At 33.9% G+C, this 24,631-nt stretch overlaps 1 protein-coding gene across 4 annotated transcripts in view; it reads left to right on the forward strand.

Annotated features, from left to right (window-relative positions):
• PPA2 (inorganic pyrophosphatase 2) overlaps positions 1 to 24,631 on the forward strand; it is a 96,134-nt gene that overhangs the window by 29,067 nt on the left and 42,436 nt on the right. For all 4 annotated transcript variants that reach the window (XR_005061806.2, XM_037020257.2, XM_037020256.2 and 1 more), the window contains 4 exons: positions 623 to 709; positions 7,044 to 7,170; positions 19,606 to 19,733; positions 23,135 to 23,220. Coding sequence is in view for 3 of the 4 variants with exons in the window: in XM_037020257.2 (XP_036876152.1) it covers positions 623 to 709; positions 7,044 to 7,170; positions 19,606 to 19,733; positions 23,135 to 23,220 (428 nt within the window). In the remaining variant the exon portion in view is untranslated. The remainder of the gene's footprint in view (positions 1 to 622; positions 710 to 7,043; positions 7,171 to 19,605; positions 19,734 to 23,134; positions 23,221 to 24,631) is intronic.

The following is a 24,631-nucleotide window of genomic DNA, read 5'->3' on the forward strand; positions in this document are numbered from 1 at the left end:
AACAAATTTCTATTCTATTCATTTATAAAGATACCTATGTATAGATTTTGTAGCCAACAGTGTATAATATTTTCTGCAAACTAAAGAGTTGACATCTTTTCATGTTTTTGTAAAGGTCTTGAGATTTGATGACAAAGGTGGAGGACTTTTTTAATGGAATGAAGTAAGACAAACACAGATATTTCTTTGGTAGATACTGTCTTGTTCTTGAGTTTTTCATGCTATTACCATGTCAGAGGAAGCAGTGACTAATGGAGTGACAGTTGAGGCGGTCAGTGGAAATAAGGGCCTAGACAATGGGGTCATCTGAACCGAAACTCTAAAAGTGAACATGAATGTAGACACTGACTAAACTTGGAACAAGAATGTGTTTGGAAATACCACCCACTTTCAGATGTGATTATACAGACAAATGAGAAATAGAAGGGAGGAAATAATATAAATCTGTTTTAATTATGAGGATGCTTCATGATATGCTGACATGTTGGCATTGAGCCTATGTAATTTCTGGGAATTTTTCCTTTGGATTATGGCTCTCTGTAAAACTTCATGATCATGTGGAAGGGTTAAGATACATTATAGTGAGTATTAACCTACATTTCTGCCCCTATCCTTTTTTTAGACTTGGGAAGATCCCCATCGAAAAGACAAGAACACAGACTGCTGTGGAGATAACGATCCTATTGATATTTGTGAAATAGGCTCAAAGGTTTGTTTTATAGACTATGTTATTCTAACATATATTCTAGTTTATTCATGCCATAAAAAATCTCAGTTCTCTTTGGAAGGCACCAATTCTTCAACTCTTCAGAGTTACTATCCTGTTGAGCCCTCTGATATCTGTCCCTTTTTGTGTCTTAAACTAGGAGTTGGTAAACTACAGTGCTCGGCACATCAAATCCAAGTCACCACCTATTTTTATAGATAACATAACTGTGCCCACTCATTTATGTATTATCTATGGCTGCTTTTGCCACAACAGTAAAATTGGGGAGTGTAGCAGAAACCATACAGTCTGTAAAGTCTAAACTACTTCCTGTCTGACCTTTTAAGAAAAAGTATGTTGAGCCCTCTCTTCAGCTTCTTTGCCCACTGTCCAGACAGGAAGTTCAGTACTGAAGAAAGCCAGCTGGGACTCCTGGGTTTTTGTGCCTGGTTGCAGGTGTGGCCAAGTCCTGCTGGGGAAAAACAGAACCTGCAGTTCACAGGTTGCTACTGCCCATAAAATTCTGCCTGTGTTTGGTCAGCTCTTCTATTTTCTACTGGCATTTATTGCTAATATTTCTTGTTCTTATTCAACTCTTTGTATTTTGCTCTCTCTCCCAGCAGACAATCTTGTCTTTAATTTTGTAGAACTCACAGAAGCAAGCAGAGAAGAACTCCCTCCACCTTTTCCCCTTAGACTGCCAGACTACTTCTGCCAACCTTGTAGGCACAGCTCTCATCTCCAACTCCTACTTCCCACTTAATCTTCAACCTATTTGAAAATTGTTTCCAACCCCCCCATTATTTCATTGAAACTATTCTCACTGAAGTCACCGGTAACTTTATTTTAGCCAAATCAAATAGTCCTGTTTCATAGGTTTTGTCTAACTTGAATTTACCTTAGTACTTTGTATTGTTAACCTGTCTTCCTTCTTAAAACAGTCTCTTTACTTGATTTTGAGTATATCATAACATGTTGGATGTTCTGTAGTTCTAATTCCTTCTTGGTGTCTTTTGCAAGCTCCTTTCTTTCTGCCCACTCCTTGGATATTGGTTAGCTTGAGGGTTGTGCCCTTGTCCAACCCCTCTTCACATATAGGAACTCCCTTTGTGATTGAATCTCAAGCATTCATAGTTTGCTCTAAATGTTTCCAGCTCAGATTTACATACTCAACTGCCTACAACCACATTTGGATATCCTCCAGGCATCACACACTTGTTATGCCCAAAACTGAATTCATTATTTGCTTCTCTCCAATTTACTCCTCAGTATTTTTAGTCTCAGTGAATGACATTTCGCCTCTTTCCTTCCTATCTCCAGATTCTTAAGCCAGAAACTGAGGAGTCATCCTTGATCATTTTTTGCTTTTCTTTATCCCATTAATCATAAAACACTGATTCTATTCTAAATAGCCTTTAAATCTACCTCTTTTAATTCTCTCTGCTGCTGGCTTTGTCTAGTCCTTTATTATATCTTACTTGAATTATTTCTGCTGCTAACCAGCTTCCTTGCTGTATCTTATTCTCTCTAACTTTAGTTATTCCAGACTCTTCCTGCTTTACTCTTTTTCAGTTCCTAACCTCTGTCTGCTGCTTTCTCTCTTGCTATCCTCATTTGCACACTATCTCCCAGTCACACTGATCTTTCAATTCTTTAAGCACCTGCTCTCGCTCACATTCAGGCCTTCACACAAGCTGTTCCCTCTGTATAGAAGAGAACATTCTTCCTCCTTCACTGTATTTTATTTCTGCTTCCCCTGCTCATCCATCAGATCTCAGCTAACATACCACTTCCCCTCAGAAATACTGCTTTACTGTCTATAGACTAAAATAATTGCTGTTTGCCATGTACTTGCTTAGTACCAACTACTCTGCTGTTTAATTGTTTCCTCCATGAGATGACAATAAGCTCTGTGAGAATGGGACCCACCACTGTAGTGTTTGACATACAGCATATGCTAAAGTTAAGAAATACCAAGTGAATTATTACTTGAGTCATATTATTCTAGTTAAGATTAAATCAGTTTTCTCTGGAAATTCATATTAGCACTTATTATGCTTCTAAAATTATCACTAGTAAATAATTTCTTCTGATTCTTTGTCACTTTGTTTATTTGCCATATTGTTACCCTTTTTTCTTTCTCTTCTTCCTCCTTTTCTTTTCTTTTTTTCTTGTAGACCTTCTCTTTCTTCTTCTGCTTTTTCACCTTGTGTTCTATTGCCTTCTTTTTTCCTTCCTCCTGCCCGGCCTTCTCCCCATGCTCTCCCTCCCTCTTCTTATCCTCCCCCCTGCTCACTCCTTCCCTGCAGGGGAGATCCCAACTTACATTTCTAGTTTTACACACAGAGAGGGATAGACAGGCCAGAGTTCATGTATGTGTGTGTGTGTGTGTGTGTGTGTGTGTGAGACCATAATTGTTGTATCTGTCTAGCAGAAATATGGCCAAATTGTTAACTGTCTTCCAAAATTAAGCGATTGTTTAGGAATTTATTTTTTGGACACTTTCTCCAGAGGGGTAGTAAAGTATGTATGAAATGAATAGGTTAAAACAAAAGAGGAATATAAATATTTTAATGAGTACCTCCTGTGTTTCAGATACTATGTGAGGTGCTGGAGTCACTTTCCCATGTCTTATTTCATGAAAAGTATGAATCACTGAATTAAATAACATTACGCTGATGGAAAGGTTGTATATTAGAAAACTCTTATTCTCAGGGTGTAATCCCTGTGGACATTCAGTTCATGTTAAGGAAAAATTATAAAGTTAATTTAAATCATGCATATATTAAGTGGAGTGAAAAGATTAAATGGAAGTATCTTATTTTCACTTCTGTAAAAATTTGTCAGTGACATGTAATCAATGAGATTGGTAACTGGAAGAAATCATATGAAAATATATGTATCTATAAACCAATTTGACTTAGTAATACTAAATTTGTTACCAATAAAAAAATAAAGAATTCTAAAGAAAACTCAATTTATAGGTTTTTCAGTAACCTGTCAAACACAACAAATATGTAGAATAAAACTAAAGATTTCAAATATAAGTGATTTTTAATAAGGTATATATTAGTCTTGAAAGCCTATCTCTACACATTTTATATAGGCAGCTTGGTACATAACAGGTGGTTAGTGCATTTTCATTGAAAAATATATTAGCCATTATCATTATTTTTGTGTGTAAATCTGGTATTTACTATAAATGATCAAGGGAATATAATTCTGGTTTAATAATGACCATAATAAGTAAGATAGAGAAGAAATTCTTATGAACCATAGAAGGGAAGACCAAGAGAAGGGAAGACATCCTGGAATGATAAAATAATTAGAGGTCATATAAAAGAAAAAAATGAACTTCTAGGTACTACAGTTGCTGGTAAGTAAAATATTACTAGTTTATTTTAGAACTTAAGTTTTTAAGTCCAGCTATTTAATTTTTTTTCCTCCATGGGGACAAATTTCTTATTTTTGCCCGAGTTTGTTTTTATCTTTGACTCAAGTTCCTTCACTTTTTTGCGGTTTCTTTTTCTTCAATAATATTGATCAAGAAAATTTTAGTCATATTAATGGAAATAAATAAAATCAAGCATAAACCTTCCATCATAATCTTGCTATCCCAATAAGTCATCTTGCTTTTGTTTTCTTCTTCCTTGGACAAATATAAAAACATATAAATATTTTTATTTTGTTGGACATTTTTTCAAGTTTATTTTCTCTTAGAGTTGGTACAGTTAAAGGTTCTAGTTAATTTCTCTTACATCCTTTGTTCCTCAAGGAATAGGTGATACTATTTCCATACTACTATTGAGCAACAAGTCTAAAATACTATGTGAAGTAATTTGTCTAAGGTTACCTGTAGGAATGGTGGAGGAAGAATTCAACCCCTCATATTTGTGACTTAAAAATCTCTTATTTTCTTTTATTATGCCTTTTGTTGTGCCTAAGTATTTTCCAAGCCCCAAATCATAAATTTATTTTCTGCATTAACTTAAAAAAAATCTTATCTCTTGAAATATCTTCATAATAATTTAAAAAGTTAATAATGCTACTAGTCTGATTCTGCCTAAAATCTTTGAGGCATACCTATATTATTCTTGTTCCAGAATCTCAACTCATTTTTCAAACATGGTGAACTGTATGGTTCCCAAAGAATTAGTAACAGAATCTGCTGTGTACATTATTTCCGGAGAAGAGTAGACAGATGATTCTATAATGAAACTGGGAGAATATGTTTCATATTATAGTCAGAGAAATTTATTCCTTTAGTTAATTAGACCCAAAATAATACTTAATAAATATGAAATAAGTACTTAATTGTCATCAAAAGAATAGGTCTTTGTTGGGACTATGCTCCTTTCTTTCGTATCTGAGTATGCGAAGAGTCTTTAAATCATTTATAAGGAACATCCTTGTAGAAAGCTTCTTTTAATACTCCCTTGAAAAATGGCAAAAGGAAAGTAGTAGAGTCCTGGAAGTTGATAAGAGACTTAGAATCACAGATACGTAAAACTGTTTACGTTCCTTGAGGGATTTAGTTATTCATTTGGTGTCTAGCACTGTATATTCTACATAAATTTGTTGATATAGAATGAATTGAATTGTGGGGGTTTCATAAGAATTTTGCCATTTGTTCCTAAGCATCAGTTATCCTGAGTTTTTGGTTTGATTGAGAAAGTTTCCTGCCCAGTTTTTAAAGATGTTCTGGCAAGGCAGTGGTTTATCTGATCTCTTTTGTTGCTTAGGGGATCGAAGAGCATGCATCATTCTGATGAAACTTGATCATCCCCAGACTGCTTCCCGCTTGCCCTTGTAACTGTAAAAATCTCAAATGTTCTCTTATGTTTTATGAAATTTCAAAGTAAATTATTTTTTGTGGATAAAAATAAAACAATTGAGAATGTGCATTTAAAAAGATACATGATTCCCAGGAATTCTGATAGACACCCTGCCACCAAAGTTGACTGCAGAACTCCTCAGCTTTGGCACTGTTGACCTTTTGGATGGATAATTCTGGTACAGAGGGTCATTCTGTATGCATCCCTGGCATCTTCCCCCAGATACACTTAATTGCCTCCCAAAAGTGACAACCAAAAATGTCCCCAGACATGGCCAAATGTCCTCTAGAGGGCAAAATTGCCTCTGGTTGAGAACCAGGAATCTAGTTTATCCTGAGTTTAACCATTGTAGACAGCCTGACATTGGTAATTATGTGACAACTTCAAATTTGAATATTTTTTTTATAAAGCATCTCTCTGGTATGAGGTTGGTAATCTCCCCAACAACATTGCAAAACCTTTGAGAACAAGGAATCTTTGTATACATGTATTGTCTAATTTAATGCTGTATACTTAATAGAGCCTAAACATGTGGGAATCTGGTTAATTTAATTTTACGTATTCCATTAAGAGTGAGATTTCAGTTTAGCTTATAACAGTCACACTAATCTGTAGTATAAACTACAACTTTGTGTAGATTTATATTAAGATTTTAGATTCATTGTGCAAATGTTCTGAAAGGATTTATCTGATTTCATGGCTTAAGATCTGTTTTTTTTTTCTCAAATAATTTCAAGACACCAAAGTGGCTGTTTTGCAGTTTGCTTGCCCAATATAAGACTGCATTTTGAATCATGAAGGAATTTGTTCTGAAGCATGTGTTCACATTTCAGCTTGCAGAGAAATTCTATAGCCAACTAAACCTTTGAAAATAAAAGGATATAGAAAGAATGCATACATGTAAACTTGGCACTGGCAACTTGAAGCAACTACTGAAATAACTTTTTAGCACATGGAACATCTGCTCCAACATCATGCTGTTTCTTGGTTTCTCTTAAAATCTTCTTAGAGCATTTTGTGAAACCTATTTTGTCTGTACCTTTAACATATTAATAATTCTTTCATTATCATTCATTATGTTCTTAAGGCCATATTCTATGTTAATTTAATTTCTACTGATAAGTAATAATTGTGATTTGTGAAAAATGTAGTATGAAGTGGTTTAAAAGGATTGTCATATCTCTTTTTACCCCTAAGCAGCAGAAGCCAGGTTTAGATTATGCAATGATATTCCTGGGTTTATTTTCTGTTTAGTATGAGTTTTTAGGCCTAGTACATTAATTTCCAGATCTATAAAACACTTCAATTTCCAAAAATGGATCAAGATACTTAAATCTAAAAGGAATATCATAAAAGACTTTATGACTAGTATTATATTATTTTTAATTAAAGCTTCATAAATTTCAGTCTGTAGTGCTTCTAATCTCTCTTATGGATTTTTGTGATATATGAATAAACTTCTTCAAAGCCTTGCAAATGCTGAATTTGTTTTTTCTTTAAAGATTTTTTCTCGTGGAGAGGTTATTCATGTGAAGATCCTTGGAATTTTGGCTCTCATTGATCAGGGGGAAACAGATTGGAAGTTAATCGCTATCAGTGTGAATGATCCTGAAGCCTCAAAGTTCCATGGTAAGTCCCTAACTCTCTAGAAACACAAGTCAGTCAGTGTCATTGGAATTCTTAGAATTGAAAAGGGTCTTATGTAAAACAAAATATTTGGGAGTTAAATTTCTGTGTTTTGTTTTTTTATTCTTGTTCCAGAGAATAGAAAGAGCAATTCAGTGTGGTAGTGTGTGAGTATGACACACTGCTAGGAGGAGCAAAAGAGAAAAGGATGTATGCAGATGAATGACACACTGAGAGAGTACATTCATTCTGTGGGTCCCCTACCCTCCCTTCTTCCCTCCCTCTCTCCCTTCTTTCCTTCCTCCCTCCCTCCCTTTCTTAAATCTTTCTCTTGTTCATATGAGGAACAAAAACAAAACTAAGGAAGAAATGCCCATCAAGTGCATGAACTGTTTCTACATCTAGTTTTTGTTCTGTCTTATGAAAGGAAGGGAAAGGTAACTGCCCTCTGAAAAACATTTTGATGTCCTAGAAATTTAAATTCCAGGAGTATTGGTATGATGAAGAGTTGACTTTCTTTAAAGGAGCCAGACTGACTTCACTTTGCATTCAGGTTGAGCTGCTTCCTACCTGAGTGACATTGGGTATTATTATTTTTTGACCATTTTTTCCCCCTGTTTTTCAAGCTTTCTCCTTTCAGAATCTCAGTTCCTTCTAGACTTCAATTCTTCTCAAATGGAAAATATACCATTTCTGAGTTGACTGAAATAAGTTAACACTACATGTTAACCTCTCAATTTATGTGCATCTAGAACCTTGCAGGTGGAACAGTGAGAGGGATTTTATGCCATTCTTGCATGTAATTGAGAAAGGGAAGGGTCTGACAAGGTAAAGTATATATAACCCAGGATCAAAACTAAAGCATGAAGACTAAAAATCAAAATATAAGCCTTGAGTCCATAAGTCATACATACTTCTTGTCTGTCCTATTATTTTACCCTGGGATTTTTTTATTATTATGTTTCTTATTATACTTCTCATACATACATATGTAAAGAGAGTAAATAAATATACAGTTTAAAACTTTTTTTTGCTACATTAACAGCTCCTCAAATGAGAATTGTTACTATAAAGGTAGAGCAGCCAGCCAAAACAAATCATCCCATGAATTCATTCTGGTGTACACACTGAAGGCTTGGAACTCTGCTAAGGGAGGCTCCCTTTAGAGAGGCTGAAAGCCTGGATTGAACTAGTCCTTCACCCAGTACTGTTGGAGATGTGATTTAACATTTTAAACTCCCTAGCTTACTCCATGCACTGGTGCCTGTTCTCATACATACTATTATTAGAAGATGCTCAAAGGATTTAAATAACTTGCACAAATTTGCATATCCATTAAATAGTAGAACCATGATTTAAATTCATTTCTTTCTGATTATCAAGTCCATTGTGCATCTATAGTCCTATTCAGAGAAATTCATACTTAATTGTAGTAATTTTTAGTATTTGTAACTAACAGTATTGAAACAAGATTACATAAGGCTACCTTACTACTCGAGTTTCCTAAGGGTTAGAATGAAAAATATTAACTCTTTTCACTTTATTTTTGTTTGTATCCAAAATGGAAATGACTGACACTTTGAGCATCTTGTAAATTTGTTTTATGTTTGCTTGTACAAAAAGACATGCAGAAATACTGAAACCATGACATGTAGAAGCTTCTTTAGGTTGAGAAGAAATTATCAGACTAGAATAATTAAAATAAACTGTTGTCTTGAAAGAAAAAAGAACTGTTTTCCATTTCACTAAAAGGGAACACATGTATTAACCAAATACAAAAATGATTCTTCATAATATGTTTTTTAAATCCTCATATTAAAAGACAAGATGAGTTTTATTGACACAGTTTGCTCTGAAATGGCAGTTTGCTCTGTGTGTTTTATGTTTATTTCCAGAATGAGTAAGGTATTTTGGGGGTACAGAGGGTGGTGGAAATTATTTACTTTAAGGATATTTCCGTACTGTTCACACTGGGTAGTACCTTAAGTACTCTTACATATCTAGATCCTGTAAAAGAAGTTCTGTAGTTTTAAGAGTTAAGTGTTTTCTTTTATTCTCATTCCTTATTCCTTCATATTATTATATTCCACATATCTTTATTGAATTTCTTCGTTCTTCTCCCTTATTTCACAGTGACCCAAGAGAAAAAATTTGTGCAGGCAGAAATTGAAAGGCTGACGAAACTTTAGTATAAGTTTTTTTTTTTTTAATTATAAATCCTAGAATACTAGATGACCCTAAATTGTAGCTTTTATTTTTAATTTGAACTCGTTTTGATTTATGTTTATTGTATCTTTTAAACATCATCCAGCTGTTCTCTCAACTATTACAGACAAGAGACAGAGTTTCTATTGTCTTGATGCTTAAGCAAATGTTAATAGAAATCATTGCTAATTTGACTGTTTCTTCTCCACTGCTTAGCCTGGTGTGCTGTGTTTTCATTAGCACCTGCTAAAGGGTGGAATTGGAGGGAAGGAGAACTGAGGGGTGCTCAGCAGTTGCAGGGGTTGAAAGCTGAAATAGGTGAAGGAATTTCTAAGTAAGTTTATATGATTTGATTACGATTTTTAATAGCTTTCTCTTGTAACATAATAATTAATTCATTTTCTGAAGGTACTTACCTTAAAATTCAAGAGGAGCTTAGGTATTGAAAGTACATGGCTTATTTTATATGATTTTTTAGATTAAAAAAAGAATGTTGGCAGGGGCAAGGAAACCTCAGAAATAAATTCAGGATCAATTCCATGATACTGACATTAAGTGAAATGCCTCATCCATAATAAATTTTGGTTTTATTATAGTAAGACAAAAACATATATTTGGATTCATATAATCAAGTACTTATTAGCTAATAGATATTAGGAGTTTGGTACTAGTTTCTCTCCTACTCTGAAAATCATTCAACAATATTTAATCTTAAATTAAGCAACTTTAAAAAATTGTATTATGTATCCCTCCCACACTTTACCTTCTAAAATCACAAACACAAGATTGTGGATTTTTTTTTAAATTTTAAAAATAATAATAATACTTGGAAATAAAAACTCAGAAGTATAAAAATAGATAAAATGAAAAGTAAAGTTCTTCTTCTCACTACAACCTTATTTCTCATATCTTCTTCCCCATACCTTTTTAATTCTCCTAAGTGGTTGCTTTTCTTCTGTAAACACTGTGCTTACACCTTTCTTAATTTATGTTTTTTCCCTATGACTCAAGTTGCTGCTTTGAAAGTTTAGGAATTTAACCTCTTATACATTCCCCAGTTTTGTTACCATATTTCTTCATCATATATCTTAATAACTCTTAAATATTACATTTTCTACTACATTGCTTCATTAATTTTAAGCAATAATTTGTGGCTGCCTAGTAGAATTAGGGCATTGAGGTTTCCATACTTCTGTCCTCCTCTGCCCCTTACAAACCAGCTTCTCTCAGCTATGCTTAGTTCTGCAGTTTCAAATTTATGATGTTTAAGTTCTTTAACTATACTTTTTCATATTTTGTCTCTTGAATTTGAAAATTGAAAACTAATAGCATTTACAGTGTGAATGTTAATATCATTCACCTTGTTTATCATACTGTATATTGAACAGTTTTGAACAAGCAGTTCCCTTGAGTCTGCTGCGTAGCTATCATCATAGGGTTTCTTTTCATAGCCCTCTGGGCTAATAGTACTACTCTTAGATTCTTTCATGTACTCTTTTTCTGTTTTCCTTTTTTAATTGTTACGTACATTTTCCAAAAGTTTTTATGGAAATTGCATGGGAGATTGAATCTCTGAGTCCATGCATGTCAGAAATGTCATATTTTGGGGGATCCCCTTCTACTTAGATAACTTCAAAATATCTAATGCTTTAAATATAAATAGCTGTGTATGAACTGAAATTTCCATCACAAAGGGGTAAGTCATTTTATAACAGTTTGAATATTTATCATCTATACTTCTTGGCCTTTTTATTGGGCAGATCAACAGGAGGAAAGGTTAAAAACATGTAGGGAATGATAGTTATCTGGGAATTGCTTTAAAATTCTATAGTTTTCTGAGGAGGTGTAGAATACAGAAATTTATTGAGATAATTTTTTTGTTACTTCCTGTACATTTTTATTGTCATTTAGACACTTAAAAAATAAATGCCTCATAAATGTCACTACTGTAAGAAAAAGCTCTTTTTTGACATGGTCAGCATCTGTTTTTTCTTTTCTGAAAACAAGTCTGTTTGAATTTATACACTGTGTTCTTCCATATTTCCATGTATATGTGTATGTATTTTTTGCTATGTTAATCCAGACACATTTAAGTTATGATTCTACAAAGAAGTTTTAGGGCTATTTTTTATGAAATAACTTCTTTGATTCGTATGAACATATGAACAAGGCAAACTTTGGTAGATTTATATATATAATTCATATATATATTTTAACTATTTTAATATGTATTAACTCTGACATGACTGAACTAAAAGTAGCCATTACATGACAGAACACATGTCAGTGAGAAACTGGTTTCTGTAATTTGGGCATTATTTAAATCTTCAAGTTTTGTGTTCTGAAACTGAAGTACCCTCTGTGAAAATCTAAAAAAAAAAGGTCTAAATAATATTTAAAAACAAATTCCTTGTATTTCCTGATAGAAAGTTGGTTGCTGTGCTGGCTCATTGGTACCTAGAGGGCACTCCGACCACATACTGCTCTGTGATTAGGTTCCAGGCCCTGATACTCACAGTGGGTGGCGCCTGAATGGCCTGAAGGAGTCAATAAGACTTCCAGGGCACCTAAATGGTTGCTAGAGGATGCCTCGGCCGTTCGTCTAATAGTGGTTGGTTATGAAATAACCAAGTTTCAGAGTTTTTAAAGAAGACTGAAATGCTGGGACATGTGTAATTTCTTCATTAATTAACTACCTTCTGTAATGTGGAGCTTCAGATACGCCCCAGATGTTCAAGCCTCCTCAGAGCTGCCACTGGTGCCAAGGGCCCCAATTTCAGGTGAAGCACTGTCAAGAGGAGGAATTTAGGCCTAGAAGCTGCTTGAGCTTGTAGAGCATTACAGACTTCTTTTGTTTGGTCTTTAAATAAAGGAAAAAACAATTGTCTGTTGTCCTGCAATAACTTGCCTCTGCAGTGATTTTCCGGTTTAAGAAAATGAAAAAAAGTGAAAAACAGAAATTGAAATCATGTAGATATATTCTGGGATGAGTATTATTTACAAGAGAATAATTTAATTACATTAAATAATTAATTTTTTATTACCTATATATTTATAATATATTATAAATAATATAAATGATTAATTACAAGAGAATTGTTTAAAATGAGGCAGTTGGGGCTTTTGCAAAGGTCAGCATTGCACGCACTTAAAGTTACCAGAATTTATATATCTTTTGTGTATGTAGAATTTGGATGTACATTTAGAGAAATTTAAAAGTCAGATAAGCCTACATAGTTGCTTTTGTTGTCTTTCAAGGTAGGAATAAACGTGAAACCTGAATCTATTTGACTTAAATTTTCATTTGCTGAATAAACACTTCTACTGTCCCTGCAATTATTATTTAAAAAATAAGCAAATTAATGTTGTATTTGATTTCCTTATTTCCTAAAACCAATTTAATACTGTCACTTAGGGAAAAAAATACGAAATAGTATAGTAATCTTAAGGGAAAATACTGGTGTTCACCTTTGTAGCAGAAAGAATGTTTGGTTTGGCTCAGAAAGGGGCTGGCATGTCACCATTGTCGTCCTAAAACCTCCAACATTTCTGGAACAATTACTGTGTGCCTAGGAACCGTGCTGAGTGCTTCTTTTGGAATATCTGTTTAATGATTTTACAAGCTCAAGCAAGATGTGCTATATTCTTTCTTAATTTTTTTTTCAGATTAGGAAACTGAGGAACTGTTGGGGAGGGGTTTGGTTAGTAACTTGTCTATAGTCATACAGGGAGTTTGGAATCCGGCTGGGCTCCAGATGCTCTTCACCACTGCATCACCCCACCCCTCTGGAAAGTATCGGCCTTGGACAGTGTTTTCTGGGAGGGCTGACCATTTGCTCTCAAGTAATATAGGCATCAGTGGGATAGTTATGATTAGGGGTCCCAGTAAAAAAAATGGCTTCTTGGAACTTCAACCCTTTGATTACATTAATAGGCACACTTTAACAGGCATGGGTGTACAGGGATGTGGAAGGAGGCAATTGAAGAACAGGGACCGATTGAGGAAAATGTACTATGATTAAGAATAAAGTTGAATTATTATCAATCTTTTGCCACTGTTTTGAACTTTAACCTCTTAGAGTGATTTTTAGGTCTCAGTCATATTTCTGTGATGTAGTGAAGATAGCGGAGGCCTAAATTCTAAATTCCTCCCTTGTGTTTGTTAATTACTGGACCTTGAAAAAGTCATATAATCTCTTGAAGCTTTTGTTTCTTCACCTCTAAAGTTCTAGGGTTGATCCTCTAATCAGTAAATGATCCCTAATGTATTTTCCCAACTTTAGATTTTGGTTGTTCTAGAAAATATTTTTAATCTATTATTTTTAGCCTGTCTTCTAGAGTAGAAGATTTTCTTCTACTCTAGAAATTATCTTCAAAGGTAGTGCTGTAGGAAACAGCCTTTTAAAGGATGCTGGGATAGATTTCTTGGGAATATAGGCACATTTTTAAGTGCTTTAGGGTAGTTATGTAAGTGATGGAGCTGGAACCTCAGTGGAGTTCTGTCTGACCCAGAGCCTGAGCTTTTATATGCTTCAAATTAAAACTGGATTGGAAGAATATTTGAATTTTTCCTAGATGGTCTTGATTTTACTGGACATGTAAAATTTCCCATGAAAAGGCAATGAATTTTTTGGAAAAAATCTACCAGATCTTTTCAGAGAGACTTTTTGATATGATACAAACAGGCCTCTATGTAAAATTACCTCATTTGTTATTACTTATTGAAGTGTGAGAATTTGCATTATTTTTCATGATGTTAATGTATATTTCTAGTATAGGTAGAGTAGAATTTATGTAAATGGAGAATGGAGAAGGAAACTAAATGAAGGATGCTATTTATTAGTCTGTGTACTCTGAAGCATAGATATTCAGATCTGTGTGGAAAACATAAAAACCTTTTAGAGATCCTGAGTAAGCATAAGCACAGACAATTAAAGCAAGTATTCTCTGAGCTGGAACCTCTATTTGTGATGTAGAGAGTACAGTGAGTGTTATGGGACAGAACTGTTTTCCTTGTGAATGTTTATAGAATATCATTAAAGACCTATGTTCTTGCTTCCCCAGATTTTGTTTTGAGGCCGCTATGCACATGTGTAGTTCTATGAGTAGAGCATCATAGTGCTGGAATGAGAGCTTTGTGCATTTGAGTCACTTCCTTTGGTTAAAATCCCATGGATTGGAAACTCCTTATTCATTCATTCATTCATTCATTCATTCTTTCATACTCTGGATAAAATTTCAAGCGTGAGGCCATATCCTAGCTTTTCTTTTCTTTTAAATAATATGGGCAAAGAGGTATGGCATTATATTTATGTTACTGGTTTTTATCTAAAAATTAAAAAAATTCTTTAGCTGATTATATGCTATCCTCACTTCATATTATGGCTTGGTATAAATAATTCAGATAAACACAGCACTTTTAATTTTCTCTGAATCTTCATGCAAGTACACACAGGTGGGTATGTGGATGGGAAGTTAGAGATGCCTCTGGTGTGAGATTGTGTAGAGTGTATTTTTGGTTAAAAAAGAACAAAGATATTTCTCATTCACAAAACTTTTTTTTTTTTGCTTAGTGCGTAGCAATTTGTGACATTGTTTTTGATTTTAGAAACAGGTGAATTGGTTTATACTGAAAAGAAACTTGATTACATACAAAGTATACAATATCCCTGATGAAGAAAAAAGATAAGTCATAGAGATTGCTTTTAAAAAATGACAAGTGTTATAATCCTCTTATGTCTGCAGAAAATGATAGGTTCTTAGTAAGATATTTTAGAGTAATTTCTTGCATTTATAAATTCCTAAATTAAAATTACTTTAGAAAAACCAAATTAAAATGGAGAGTATTAGACTTGAAAAAGCAAATTGAACTTTAAAATTTATTATATTGCATCATTATTTTCTCTTGCTTTTTAGCATTTAATAAAGAAAAATATGATTTCCACTAAATTTATATAGAACTATGATTATTTATAAATCATATATTTAGTTTAAATATAAAAACTCTCCTAAGGAGACTCCATATAATCTTTGTTGATCAAGCTTCAAAATTTGGAAGCAGCTGTTATAAAGTAAATCATGGCTGTACAGTATTGTCAGACATTATATAACACATTGTATGGAACTAAAAAAAACTAAGGTGATTCATATTTAGGTGACTGCTTTCAGTTGTACTGTAAGTTGTAACAATGTTACAGACTGGTCATCCTTCTTAGCTCTTCCACACTACATTTTATGTGAGTCTGATCTTTGCTGGTTTCTGTTCTTCTTAATTTTTTCTTTCATTGGTAATTCCTCTCAGGTCTGCTTTCTAAAAATACCCAAAATTGACCACTTGTCACCACTTCTGTGCAACTACATTTATCTAGACCCTCATATTTTACCTACATGGACACTCTCAGAAGCCTCCTATTGGATTTCCTGCCTCCTCTTCTTCCTCTACAGTCTTTTTCCTATACAGCAAATGGAGAGATGTACCTAGAACATGTACTCCTCTGCCCAAACTCTGATGGCTTCCATCTCAAAGGAAAGGTCGAAGTCTTTGGTGTGGCCCATAGAGACCTATGTGACTGGCCTGTGGCTGCTTTTCTACTCTCATCTCCTAACACTCTCTTGCTTCACCCTGCACCAAATACAGGACTTTCTTGGTGACTTGCTCAAACATGTTAAGCACATTCATACCTCAGAATATTGGCACTTCTTGTCTTTCTCCCAGGACTCCTCTACTTGTAGGTATTTGAATGAGTTGCCTCCATACTGTATCCAGGAATTTACTAAAATACATTTTATCATGTACTTATATATTTTTGCATTTATCATGTGTTATAAGGTATATATTTGTGTTAGTATATTGATTATACTCTATACTATAAAATAATACATTATTAATATACTGTTACATATAATATGCATAATATATTGTTAATACTATATGATGAATTATGTATCAATGTATTGATTTATTATGACCTTTCCTATCTAAAATCCTCTTCCCATCTCACTTGCAGAGCAATCTACATAGATTGCAGATATTTTTAACAACGTGTTTTATTAGATTCTTTCAAAATATTTGAATTACTTTTGTAAATAAAATCTCTTTTGTATTGGTAAAGTCATTCCCCTATATAATAGTAAATTTCATAATTATAACAACAGATACAGTTGGGATAAACACACCTGGTGCTAAAGATAAAACTACAGTGGAAACGAAGTATGACTTCATTCTGGAGTTGTCTACCGACTCAGTATGCTATTGAGTATTGTGGACAACAGTCAAAATATTTTACGAAAGTGTGGGATCTTTGTTAATTGTCTAAGGAGTTGATCAAGTAGATCTCAATTAAAAGAGTTTGATTTGTAATTCAAAACAAACAAATAAATTTAGCTTGACTTTATAAGAGATCTTCTGGACTGTTCTGGTTGGATTACTTCATTTTGAAAATAAATTACATAATTACCTGTAATAGAAACTTTCTTATAAAATTAATTCTTAGAGTGTAGTAAATGAGTACTAGAGAATTGCTGCTTTTCTTAATTTAGTAAAAAATACATCTAATGAAAAATACTGGAAATGTATAATAGTGATGGTTCCACAATATTATAGATGTACTTAATGTCACTAAATTATACACTTAAAAATGGTAAGTTTTATGTGTATAATAATAAAAGAAAATAAAAATAAAATACATGTACACTTATATTATTTTAATATAAACAAGACCTGTGATAATATTACTGGGTAGTATAGAAGAGTAAGAAGGATTCATGGAATTAGAAGACTTGTATTTATATAATACTAGTTCTACCTGAATGTGGGATAATTTTGGCAATTTTTTTACATTTTCTTAGCTGTAGTTTTCTTATGTTTAACATGAATGTACTTTTTTTCTACTCTCAGAAATTTTATGAGGAGCAGATAAGGTTACTTACGTAAAAGTCTTTTATAAACATAAGTCAGCTTATAGATTTTAGGTGAAATTGTTTATACTTTCAGAAGAGTAATTCATTGAACTGACTTGGTAGTAGAGATGAGATTTTGGTTTGAGCCATTTACTCTTGAGGTTTTAAAAATGTTCAGGTTGCTTATTTTAATTTTTTTTGTGTGTGTGTGAAAATGCAGCTGAATTTTCCCAGGATATAATTAATTATATTGAGAATGAGAAAGTTTGGCTTTATATTTGGAGAGTTACACTCAACAGGTCCTCTTCATAACTTCTAAAGAGAAAGCCTCCTAAGCTGATACTGGATAACTTAAGCTTTGCCTTTCTTATTTGAAGTCAGTGAGCTAAAAGAACAATTATTGAAAAAATATTATGCAGTTTATACAGAGAATGGTAGATTAGGTAAGAAACAATGATGATAATTCTTCAATAATATGATGAAGTCATAACTCAGATTAAACTATAAAAAATTATTTTGAGCATTGATTAAAGTGCATTTCTGGTTGCTCACCTCCAGTGGATGAAAATATTTTTTTCCTATAAGTAGGAAAAACTGAGTTAGAGGAACTCAGTTGATTTACAGGATTTTTTGCGAAAACAGATAAGATGTAGGAAAATGATCAGTCAACACTGCTCACCTTGGAAAGAAGCTCTTTAAACAGAAAAAAGAATTAGAATTTGGAGAGTAAACATATATTAGCAGATCTTAATCTTTAGCATTCACTATCTGAAACATCTTTCATCTTTTACTCAGTAAATATGTGGTGGCTGTGATTAATAGAGCCAAGTGTAGCTTGTGTTCAGTTTCAAGTGATTCTTCTTTCCCTTAGTTGTCACAATTCTGCTGTTTGCTCCATAATTACTTTCGGTAGATGTGTGCCCCATTAACATACTTTAAAATTCTAAATTTGAGTGTCTTTAGGCAGCATACTCAATCTTCTGTTTTCCTTGGTCTCTGCCATCCATTCCTATGATCTCTGCCTTACCACATTCATTTTACTTATGTCAAACATGTGGCCTGTGGAGGCACAAGTAACTCCTGCAAACCTGTAAGTAGCAGGCAAAAGGCAAGCATGGAAAGCAAAAGGCTAATTCCTGTCTGTTTAACCCACTCCTGGAAAATGCCTTTTCTTGTCATACCTACTGAGTAGGAATTCCACAAGGCTTGGATGAGCAAGTCTGACTATTCCTGTGCATTGTGTCATCTCCTGTTTTTAGTTAAACCTTTCTAATTTTTCAAGTGCTACCAAGTCTGTCCTTGGCGTGGTATGTTGTGCATAAAGAACTATGCTAAATTTCCCTCAAACCAAGTCTAATGGAGAGTAAAGACTTTTAGTGTCATCTAGTTTTTTTCTCATACTTCTTGAATAGGTATTTATTGGAAAGGATACATTCCTTGGGGCTCTCTTTTGTGGAGGGGCCTATTATTAGTAATACAGTAATACTTCCAATTACAGTTAAATGAATGTCTTCAACATGTAGTGGTTGGACTGTTTACATAGTAATAGAATTTAAAAATAAATCCTGTAAATCACTACAGAATGTGAAATGAAAAATGAACCATCCAGGTATCCCTCCATTTAAATTTGCCTTGGCCACATTCTCTGTCTTTCTTAACTCTGCTTTATTTTTCCTCATTGGACTTTTTTGCCACTTATTATATTGTGTATTTGCTTGTTTGTTTTCTGTCTCTTCCTACTATGTAAGCCATAAGAGTAAGGACTTGTTTCTGTTCACTGTTTCACTGCTTAGAATAGTGCCTGACACATAATGAGAAACTTACTAAATATTTGGTGTGTAAGTGCATGAAACCCTTCTCGTCCGACTTTAGTATGTTCCTCTGTGCATTCCTTTAGCTTGCTATTTCTAAAACACAGATCCTGATGTTGTGACTTGCCCTACTCTAAGCCCTCCATTGCCCCCACAATAACATTAATTCTGAAGTGTATCTCCGTCTTCTCATTTACTGTGACTTCTTGTCTTTTTGTCTGTTGCCTTTAATCTAACCTCTAAGCTCTTTAGGAAAAGAATCTTTGTTGTCTTCGTCTTCTTATTCCCTGTACCTAACACAGTATCTGAAGGTGTTCAAGACATGTTTGTAGGAGGGAGGAGAGGAGCATTTTACGTTTGAAAACATGTCCAGAAGTGGTAAGATACATGCTGATGACATTGCTGGTTAGCCGCACAGTCAGACTGACCCCATATTTTTTTTCCTCCTCAGTCTAATGCTTTACCACTAATAGGAATGAACTTTAATTTTTAACAAAAAGCCTTTTTGTTTCTTCGCTTACAGATATTGATGATGTTAAGAAATACAAACCAGGTTACTTGGAAGCTACACTAAATTGGTTTAGATTTTATAAGGTGCCCGAAGGAAAACCAGAGAACGAGTTTGCTTTTAATGGAGAATTCAGAAACAAGGTGAAGATGATCATCTTTATTTTAAAATGTACCTTATGATAATTGTATAATACTCTTCTCACTTTGTTTTTTTTTACATGAGTATTTCTAAAAGGCATGATAAAAGTGCTTTTTATGAGCATATTTTTATGCACATATTTAAGGACTTTATTTCATCTTTAAAGAATTTTTGTTCAGGAGATCTCTCAAAGTGAATTAATAAGGCTGATAAATATCTTTAATCTATCTACTGATAACCTGTTTCATCTCAGAAAATGAAGTATTTCCATGATCAGTTTAACTCTTCACATTGTGCATCAAGAAAAACCTTCCATTTACTATTCTGGAGAGGAGAAAGTTACTTACTGTTAATGTAAATCCAAAGGGGATTTCCTCCGAAATGTTCATTCTCCCATGACTGAATTAAGCTGCTTAACAATTAAGAAAGCACTTGAACTGCTTTACTGTCATAGCATTTTTCTATTAGAATACCACAGAGTTACCATTAAGTGTTTTTAATATTGACACAAGTGGAGAGAATAGACCAAAGAGTTAAAGTCTAAAACATGGAATATTTTTTTAAAGCTACAACTAAATTACACAGTCAAACCATTTTAAGTGGGGACTAATAATAAGTAAAGTATGTTTTGTAAGTAAGCCATGTTAATTGAAACTTAAAAATTACAATAAGTTTTTTGCTTTACAATAAGTGTTTTGAAATATAAGCATATATTGCTGGACCCAGTATTTTTTTTTTTTGAGAGGGCATCTCTCATATTTATTGATCAAATGGTTGTTAACAACAATAAAATTCTGTACAGGGGGTCAATGCTCAATGTACAATCATTAATCCATCTCAAGCCTAATTCTCGTCAGTCTCCAATCTTCTGAAGCATAACGAACAAGTTCTTACATGGTGAATGAATTCTTACATAGTGAATAAATTCTTACATGGTGAACAGTACAAGGGCATTCATCACAGAAACTTTCGGTTTTGATCACGCATTATGAACTATAAACAATCAGGTCAAATATGAATATTTGTTTGATTTTTATACTTGATTTATATGTGGATCCCACATTTCTCCCTTTATTATTGTTATTTTTTTTATTATTAATAAAATGCTGAAGTGGTAGGTAGATGCAAGATAAATGTAGAAAACATAGTTTAGTGCTGTAAGAGGGCAAATGTAGATGATCAGGTGTGTGCCTATGGACTAAGTATTAATCCAAGCTAGACAAGGGCAGCAAAACATCCACGGATGCAGAAGATTTCTCTCAAAGCAGGGGGGGTGAGGTTCTGAGCCTCACCTCTGTTGATCCCCAGTTTCTCACCTGATGGCCCCCCTGCGACTGTGCCTGTCTTAGGTTGTTCCTCCCTTGAGGAATCTTACCCGTCTCTGGCTAACCAGTCATCTTCCGTGGACCCAGTATTTTTTAAAAGGACTCTTAAGGTCTTGAGGGCTTCACCTAGGATTTATTTATGTTGAAAGCTATTATTTTACATTGGATTATCTTTCTTAAAGTTGAAATGTTGAAAATTTATAAAATAATTTTTTATCTCACTCCTAAAAAATGTATTTTATATTTAAAATAATATGCATTTCAAACTTCTGTAGTACTTCTGTGGCCCTTACTGCCTCTAAGACTGCTAATTCATGAAAATTTATAAGAGAGGTTGGTTTGGGGCTTTTTATTTTGTTTTATTTTGATAAATATTAATTCTTTTCTGAATGAAGACTAGATCATCTATACAACTTTGTTTCAGAAAATTATTATTTTATGCATTGCTTTTTACCACTGCTTTTTAAAATATAGTGCCTGACTCAGAAAAATTAAATTGTATTTCTCCACCATGGTTGAAAGATGGCTCCCATGCTGCAATCTAGGTTTTTCCCTGCTAACTTCTTTAACCATGGACAGGCCTAGCCTACCTCGTAGATTCTGCAGGAGTTCCAGACCATTGCAATAAAAACAAGTATCACAATAAGGCGAGTCAAATAGATTTTTTGGTTTCTCAGTGCATATAAAAGCTGTGTGTACACTGTATTATAGTCTGTTAAATGTGTAGTAGCATTATGTCTAAAAAAATATGTACATACCTTAATTTAAGAAAACTTTATTACTAAAAATTGCTAACCATCACCTGAGTTTTCAGCACATTGTAATCACTGGTTGCAGATCACCATTAATAGTGAAATTACCAAAATGTGACACAGAGGTGTGAAGTGAGCAAAAGCTGTTGACAAATGCATGAATAGACTTGCTCACAGGTTTGCCACAAATCTTCAGTTTGTAAAAAACATAATACCTGCAAAGCATAATAAAGTGAAGTGCAATAAAATGAGGTACACATGTCCTGGAATTGATTCTAAATAATTGCAGTTATCCAGATAATTTGGCCAAAAATTTTTCCTTGTAGTGTCCCAGTAATAAATTGGCTTTTCTGTCCTGTAGCTTAGGTGAGACTCCCTGACAGCATCACACTGAGTGTTAAGCCATTCTCCTCCATCTCAGGCAACAGCAGATGTGAGAGAGCTTTTTCTTCAGAAGTAAATTTTCCATCATTACTACATTTTGGTTCCCAAGATTCTTTACTTTTTTCATTTCTTATCATAATGTGTTTAGTTGTCAGTGAAGTGGAAAGGAGCTAGTATAAATTAGTTAATACATAAGGACTCTCCTTAAGGAATATAGGCCACACTTTGGGAAAAAAAAGTCTAAAGAATTTTCTACTTTAGAATAATAAATCAAGTTTTCCTTAGATGTGTTTCTATTGTTGATTCTTCATTTTAAAGATCCTATGAATTCATACTAAGAAAAAATTTGAAAATGTTAAGGAGGTTTACTGCTTTCAGAGAATGGGTAGTTAAATGATTGTTCAATTAGACTGCTTGGTTTTGATAACAATGAAGTTCATAGGTGTGTGCTTACTACAGGCCAGGTATACTGGGCTAAGTACTTTGCATACCACATCTTACACTTCCAACAGCTCTGTGATTTAAATCAGGATTGGTAAACTTTTTTCTGTGAAGGACCAGATAGTAAATATTTTAGACTTTGCAGGCTGTATGGTCTCTGTCGTAACTACACAGCTGTGGCATTGTGCCAAGGCTGTCATAGGCCATGCACAAATGGGCATGACTGTGTCCAGTAAAACTGCATGTACAAACACAGGTGATGGGCTGGCTTTGGCCTACAGGCCCCTGTTTGCCAACTCCTGATTTAGATTATCCCCACTATATACCATTTTATAGATGAAGAAATTAAAATCACATAGCTGGTAAATAAGGATGCCAGAATTTTTTATACCAAGTTTGCCTGACTCCAGGGCTCTTTTTCTTAACAGTTAATGTTCATAATGAGAATAGTTCCATGTTAATATAGTGTGATTACTATGTCTGGTTTTGGTTTGGAACTAGGCTTTTGCTCTTGAAGTTATTAAGTCTACTCACGAATGTTGGAAAGCACTGCTTATGAAGAAGAGTGATGGAGGGGCTATAAATTGGTAAGTATTTATCTTTTCTTTGTAATGTTATTTTATTATTAATTGGTACTAAATGCACATGTAATGACTCACATGTGATTTTTCTTAGGAAAACTGCTTTTCCTCCCCTTAAAAAATACTTAGTACCTAATTTTTTGCTGGGCACTATGAAACTAGGAACTGACATGGCCCCTTTTCTCAAGGGAATTCTAGTTACTTGGGGATACTGTCAAGTAGACAGGCATTTAATTATAAGACAGGTATGCAAAATGAAGTAAAAAACATATTTTTCAACATGCAAACATATGGTTATTTATGTGATAATTGCCACATCATTTCTTGATAAGAACAGTAGAAAGCCTTATCTAGCATGATCTGGGCCACCAGCTGATTGATTAAGGGGAGTCAAACAGTAGTAACAAATGTAACTCAGACATTTTGTTCTACTTTAAAACATTTAAATGTACATTCATTCACCAATTTTTGGGTATAGAGCTAAGACCTTTTCCATACAGATTCCATACAGATTATATAATTCTAACATACTATATAATAGAAAATAACGAGGAGACCCTGTAATCCTTAAACTCCTTCCTTACATTAAAACCCTATAGATTTTCAGTCATTTTTTCTAACCTTGCACAGTTGTCTTACCCACACCTAAGACAACACTAAGTCTGTGTAGTGGCTCACCTTTATGGAAGCTTTTTAGAGTTCTTGGAGTGCACAAAACAGTTCTCTTACCACGCTCCCTTCATCAATGAGCATAAATCCCACTTCTGTTATGAAATTATAGAAATAAGGACAACTGGTATAAGCAGGTTTGGAAACAAAAACAACTGACTCTTAGCAGCCACAGTACAGTCATTCACCCAACTTCATTGTACCCTTCTCCGAATTGGGAACTTGGGAAGCCACGCACTGTTTCAGCAAATACTGATTAAGGGGCTGCTGCCAGGCACTGCACTGATAGTAGGATCACTGCTGTCCCTGCAATACATAGAGTCCCTGCCCTTTCAGTGCAGAAAGTAAAAACTCTTCATGACTCATCTGTGTCCTTTTATTCTTGTTTTTTTATTTGTAGTTGATTCACAAAATATATTCATTGTTGATTTTATTTCCTTTGTCTTTACCAGATGAATTGCTTCTCTCTCAGTTCCTTAAAATATACTCTGTTCCTGATGAGCACTCCTCCCCACCTTCCTGTTTGACTTGGTTTTCCCGATCAGTTCATTTTAGGCTCACATTATTTATCACAGTGGTTCTCTCAAACAATGTACAGTACATCAGAATTACCTAAGAAACCGTTAGAAAATTCAAGTGCACTGTCCCTACCTTAGGCTTAGGATCTCTGAGGAGTAGGGTCTAAGCATCTGTATGTTTTGAAAGCTCACTGGATGCTTCTGGGAGCTAAGCCTCTCTGTTTAAGAAC

This window comes from Manis javanica, chromosome 5 (assembly GCF_040802235.1).
Source record: "Manis javanica isolate MJ-LG chromosome 5, MJ_LKY, whole genome shotgun sequence".
NCBI classification, from domain to species: domain Eukaryota; kingdom Metazoa; phylum Chordata; class Mammalia; order Pholidota; family Manidae; genus Manis; species Manis javanica.